General features: G+C 43.7%; 1 protein-coding gene across 1 annotated transcript in view; it reads left to right on the forward strand.

The window, feature by feature from the left end:
- BICRAL (BRD4 interacting chromatin remodeling complex associated protein like) overlaps positions 1-6,602 on the forward strand; it is a 50,856-nt gene that overhangs the window by 3,285 nt on the left and 40,969 nt on the right. The window contains exon 4 of the mRNA XM_023512885.1: positions 4,577-6,253. Coding sequence (XP_023368653.1) covers positions 4,577-6,253 — 1,677 coding nt within the window. The remainder of the gene's footprint in view (positions 1-4,576; positions 6,254-6,602) is intronic.

Raw genomic sequence — 6,602 nt, forward strand, 5'->3', positions numbered from 1 at the left:
GACAGAGTCTTACTCTGTCACCCTCGGTAGAAATCCGCCACCCTTGGTATACAGGGCTGGCGCCCTACCCACTGAGCCATAGGCACTGCCCAGTACTTAGTAAATATTAACTTGTCATCATCAGGGTTTTATTGTCTTTATAAAATAGAATGGTGTTCAGAAAGTCCTTAGAGATGCATTGTTCTTTTAAGTATTTGCATGTGTGTGAGATACGTCAGATCATGTCATGCATAACACCCCTGCCTGCTAAAGTGGCTTTAAGTCCCAGCACTGGTTTCCTGTAAGGCTTGTGAGCCAGCAGCATTTCTGACTTTCATTTTGAATAAGTAGTTGCTGCATGTGACACCATTAAGCCCAAAAAGTAAATATTTAGCCTCTTCCTCAACATTAATGGTTTTTATTTACCAACTCTCCTTCTTACATGTGAATATTAATTCTACTTTTCAAGCTGCATCATTCAATATGCATTTATTAGGAACTTTTATTGCATGATATCAGGTATACTGGAAATATTAAAAACACTCTGGGGTGGTGCCTGTGGCTCAAGGGTAGGGCGCTGGCCCCATATGCTGGAGGTGGTGGGTTCAAACCCAGCCCTGGCCAAAAACTGCAAAAAAAAAAAAAAAGCCACTCTGAAAAATGCTGGTTTTTGTTTAAACCCCTGTTTGTGTTCTCTTCATTTGTGCACTGCAAAAACGTTAAACTGAGCAGAATGGTGACCATGAAAGTTGGAATCCACTAGGGAGAGTGTAACAACTCCCCTGCCGAATCAACTAGCCAAAAAACAAACAAAGAGAAAAACATTGAACCACCTTGTCACCACTTGGGAAGTATTCATTGTTAACTTTGATGTTTCTCTGAAAAGAAAAAAAAAAATCCTCTTTCCTTTCAAATGACCCTTCAAGTCCTAAAATGACACCCACCTGACTCAGACCATTTCACAGATGTCTTTTCTCTCCGGTTCTTCCATTATCCATTCCCAATACTTTCTTAGTCTAGGGCTGAGAATCTCTACAATTTTGCAAGTTGGAGTACTCATTATTTTTCATTTTTTTCTTCATCTCTCTCTTTTTTTAATTGTGGTAAAGTACATATAGCAAAGTGTCATCTTACCTATTTTTAGGTGTACAGTATTGTTAAGTACATTCATACTGTCTTCACCTTTAAATAGCCGTTGATTCCATATCTTTTTCTTTTTAGTTTTGACACTTCTCATAAAAGACTGTGGGTCAGCGGACTGTATTTTATTTATCATCGACTACGTTCAGTTCTCTTCACACACCTGTGTTGTTTTCTCTAGTTGGACTATGTACTACTTAAGGACAGAAACTAACATGTAAATGGGTATTTAGTAAATGTCGGGTGACTTTTACTTTTGAATAGAACACTTGCTTTTTTTTAAAAAACATTTTGCACGAGCTAGCTTTACTTAAAGATATGTTGTGATATAGTTAAGTGGTTTTTAAGGCATTTAAAAATAGAGACGCTGGAGTATAGCGATACGATTATAGCTCACTATAACCTCAAACTCTTGGGTTCAACCCATCCTCCCACCTTAGCCTTACAAATTATATACCTGGATAACTTTTTTTTTTTTTTTGAGACAGAGTCTCACTATGTCACCCTCAGTAGAGTGCTGTGGCATCACCTGCCACAACACCTGGCTATATTTTATTGCAGTTGTCATTGTTGTTTAGCTGGCCTGGGCCAGGTTTGAACCCACCAGCCTTGGTGTGTATATGGCTGGTGCCATAACCATTGTGCTACGGGCGCCAAGCCTGGATAATTTTTTTTTTTTTTAATTTTTTGTAGAGATAGGGTTTCACTATGTTACCTAGGCTGGTCTTAAACTCCTGTCCTTAAGCAATCCTTGGCCTCCCAAATCCAAAGTGCTGTGATTATAGGCGCAAGCCACTGCACTTAGCCATAAGACATCTTAATAAGATGATTACTTCTGAAAAATCAAATGACCATTGACTTATCTTATGTTGAAATCTTGTTTTTGTCTAGACTAGTCTTGCCTGGGTGGTGGAGAATAAAGACTTTCTAGATACCTAGAGTTCCCAAAACCCACTTAGACTTCTGAGATATAAAGAACTAGACATGAAGCCAGGTGCTCATGGCTAAGCATGAGCCTGTAATCCTAATACTCTACAAAGTCAAGGCAGGAGGATCCCTTGAGCCCAGGAGTTAAAGACCAGCCTGAGCAAAATGAGACCCCTGTGTCTACTAAAAATAGAAAAAAAATTAGCTAGGAGTCATGACAGGTGCCTGTAAATCCCAGCTACTTGGGAGGTTGAGGTATTAGGATCACTTGAACCCAGGAGTTTGTGTTTGCTGTGAGCTAGGCTGACGCCGCAGCACTCTAGTCTGAGCAACAGAGGAGACTATATATCTCTAAAAAAGAAAAAGAAAAAGTCAAGAATGAGACATGCTTCTCTCCTGGATACACACAAACTTTGGGCTGAGTCACACTCAAGCCTCAGACTAGACATGATAGGCATGATCTTTTTTTTTTTTTCGTTTTAACAATTTTTTTTTTTTTTTGAGACAGAGCCTCAAGCTGTCCCCCTGGGTAGAGTGCCGTGGCATCACAGCTCACAGCAACCTCCAACTCCTGGGCTCAAGCAAGTCTCCTAACTCCGCCTCCCAAGTAGCTGGGACCACAGGCACCCACCACAACGCCCAGCTATTTTTTGGTTGCAGCCGTCATTGTTGTTTGGCGGGTCCGGGCTGGGGATTCGAACCCGCCACCTTAGGTGTACGTGGCTGGCGCCTTAGCCGGTTGAGCTATAGGCGCCGAGCCCGTTTTAACAATTTTTAATAAAAGTTATATATAAGATTATTTTACTCCCAGGGGTGGTGCCTGTGGCTCAGTGCGTAGGGCACCGGCCCCATATACCAGGGTGGCAGGTTTAAACCCAGCCCTGGCCAGCTAAAACAGCAGCAACAACAACAAAAAAAAGCCAGGCACTGTGGCGGGCGCCTGTAGTCTCAGCTACTCAGGAGGCTGAGGCATAAGAATCGCTTAAGCCCAAGAGTTGGAGGTTGCTGTGAGCTGTGATGCCATGGCACTCCACCCAGGGAAACATAGTGAGACTCAAAAAAAAAAAAAAGATTATTTTACTCCTGAATCTTCCCAGTTGTTTCTTCCTTGTACTTGCCTTTTTCCTTTCTACTTGGCAAGATTTGGCTTTCTGTTCAAGGGTTTTTTTTTGTGGTCTTTGTCCAGTTTAAGCCTAGTAATAACCATCTTGTTGGGGTGAACACCCACATGGACAGTTGTGCCATTAGCCTTTCCCCATTGCACTCGCTCTATGTAGACGACGTTTCTTTCTGTAAACCTGCACTACATTGCCAATCTACTGACCTTTATAGTGCCCCTGGACAACCTAAATTTCATCATCCTTTCAGATGGGCATGGATTGAACATTGTACTTCTGTCTCAGCTCTTTGGTCTGTCTCAGCTCTTTGGAAAGAGGGGAAGTCATAATCTTCCTGCAAATGTGGGAAGATGCATTGAAGTGTCTTTTGCAGTTCTTGCTTTAGTCGAGTCACAAAGGGATGGAACTTCGTTTTGGCCACAAAAAGGAGACTGGGCATAATCTTAAAAAAATGAAGCTAAGCTCTAGGTAGTCCTCAGTATGTTTGTGTTATTTATCTGTACTCTATAAATTAAGTCACCAGAGCAATGAATGCATACACAGCAGAACCTCCACAGTTGACCACCTCCTTACATTGACCACCTCCTTAAGTTGACCTAATTTTAATAGACCAGACATGCACCTCATGTATGTGTCAGTACAGTAGGCCTGGGCCAGGCACAGTGGCTCACGCCTGTAATCTAGCACTTTGGGAGGTCGAGGCAGGTAGATTGCCTGAGCTCACAGGTTCAAGACCAGCCTGAGCCAGAGCAAGACCCCATCTTTAAAAATAGCTGTGGCAAATACTTGTAGTCCTAGCTACTTGGGAGGCTGAGGCAAGAGAATTGCTTAAGCCCAAGAGTTTGAGGTTGCTGTGAGCTATGATGCCACAACAGTACTCTAACGAAAGTAATAAAGTGAGACTCTGTCTCAAAAACAAACAAACAAAAAATGGCTAGGTGCCCGGAGCTCAGTGGTTAGGATGCCCACCACATGCTCTGGGGCTGGCGGGTTCAAACCCCGCCCCGGGCCTGCTGAACAAAAACAAAAAAATATCCAGGCATTGTGGTGGGTGCCACATGTAGTCCCAGCTACTAGGGAGGCTGAGGCAAGAGAATTGCTTGAGCCCAAGAGTTTGAGGTTGCAGTGAGATATGATGCTGTGGCCCTCTACTGAGGGTGACAAAGTGAAACTCTGTCTCAAAAAAAAAAAGAAGTACAATAGACCTAGTTCCTTATGTTGACCACCTCTGTATATTTACAAACATAATATTAAGCATTATTACTAAGGAAACAGAATAAAAGGAACAGTTCAGAGAATTATGCCTGGAAAGCAAACTCTTATGCTTTATTCATACTCAAAAATGAGGGTTTTTTTAATGCATCTTTTTCAAAGGTTGGATATGCTGTGTAACATACTGCTTATTTTTTTAGAATGCTGATCCTAAGTCATCCCTCAAAGGTGTAAGCAACCAGCTTGGAGAAGGGCCCAGTGATGGACTGCCGCTTTCAAGTAGCCTTCAGTTTCTTGAAGATGAACTTGAGTCTTCTCCTCTTCCTGATCTCAGTGAGGACCAACCTTTCGACATTCTTCAGAAATCCTTGCAGGAGGCCAATATCACTGAACAGACGTTGGCAGAAGAGGCATATTTGGATGCCAGTATAGGTTCAAGCCAACAGTTTGCACAAGCTCAGCTTCATCCTTCTTCATCAGCATCCTTTACTCAGGCTTCTAATGTTTCTAATTACTCAGGTCAGACGCTGCAGCCTATAGGGGTGACGCACGTGCCTGTTGGAGCATCATTTGCAAGCAATACAGTAGGTGTGCAACATGGCTTTATGCAACACGTGGGGATCAGTGTTCCCAGCCAGCATTTGTCTAACAGCAGTCACATTAGTGGTTCTGGTCAAATACAGTTAATTGGATCATTTGGGAATCATCCTTCCATGATGACTATTAATAACCTAGATGGATCTCAAATCATACTGAAGGGCAGTGGACAGCAAGCTCCATCAAATGTGAGTGGAGGGCTTCTGGTTCATAGACAGACTCCTAATGGCAACTCTTTGTTTGGGAACTCCAGCTCTAGTCCAGTAGCACAGCCTGTTACTGTTCCATTTAACAGCACAAATTTTCAGACATCTTTACCCGTGCATAACATCATCATACAAAGGGGTCTTGCACCAAACTCAAATAAAGTCCCAATTAATATACAGCCAAAGCCTATCCAGATGGGTCAGCAAAATACATACAATGTGAACAATTTGGGAATTCAGCAGCACCACGTACAGCAAGGGATCTCTTTTGCTTCTGCAAGCTCACCCCAGGGCTCAGTAGTTGGTCCACACATGTCTGTGAACATTGTAAACCAACAGCAAAATACAAGAAAGCCGGTCACCTCACAAGCATCGAGCAGCGCTGGGGGCAGTATTGTTATTCATTCCCCCATGAGCCAGCCTCATGCACCCCAAAGTCAGTTCCTCATACCTACAAGCCTTTCCGTCAGTTCCAACTCGGTACATCATGTCCAGACCATAAATGGGCAACTTCTTCAGACTCAATCCCCTCAGCTCATTTCTGGCCAAGTGGCCTCAGAGCATGTCATGTTGAACAGAAATTCTTCCAACATGCTCAGGACCAATCAACCATATTCTGGACAGATGCTCAACAACCAGAATACCGCCGTCCAGTTAGTGTCTGGGCAGACGTTTGCTGCCTCTGGAAGTCCAGTCATAGTCAATCATGCCTCTCCTCAGATTGTTGGTGGCCAGATGCCCTTGCAGCAGGCATCACCAACTGTATTACACCTGTCACCCGGGCAAAGCAGTGTTTCCCAGGGAAGACCTGGCTTCACCGCCATGCCCTCAGTGACAAGCATGTCAGGACCTAGTCGGTTCCCTGCTGTCAGTTCAACCAGCACTGCCCATCCTAGTCTTGGGTCTGTAGTTCAGTCTGGTGCATCAGGATCAAACTTTACGGGAGATCAGCTGACCCAGCCAAACAGGACTCCAGTACCAGTCAGTGTGTCTCATCGTCTTCCAGTTTCTTCTTCCAAATCTACCAGCACCTTCAGTAATACACCTGCAGCCCAGCAACAGTTCTTCTGTCAGGTAATGCCCCTTTTCATGTAAGTGTTTGGCTGATTATAGAATGGAAAAATGAACTGTGTATTTACTAGAATGTAATTTTCATAGTAGGCTCCCAATTTATTAACTTTAGAATGTCAGTTTATGGGGCCAGGCATGGTGTCTCATGCTTGTAATCCCAGCACTTGGGAAGCCAAGGTGGGTGGATTTCCTGAGCTCACAGGTTCAAGACCAACCTGAGCCAGCGAAAGACCTCATCTCTAAAAACAGCCAGGTGTTGTGGCGGGTGCCTGTGGTCCCAGGTACTTGGGAGGCTGAGGCAAGAGAATCACTTTAGCCCAAGGGTTTGAGGTTGCTGTTAGTTATGATGCCA

The sequence above is a fragment of the Otolemur garnettii genome, unplaced genomic scaffold (genome assembly GCF_000181295.1).
Source record: "Otolemur garnettii isolate 467f Iridium unplaced genomic scaffold, OtoGar3 scaffold00031, whole genome shotgun sequence".
Lineage (NCBI taxonomy): Eukaryota > Metazoa > Chordata > Mammalia > Primates > Galagidae > Otolemur > Otolemur garnettii.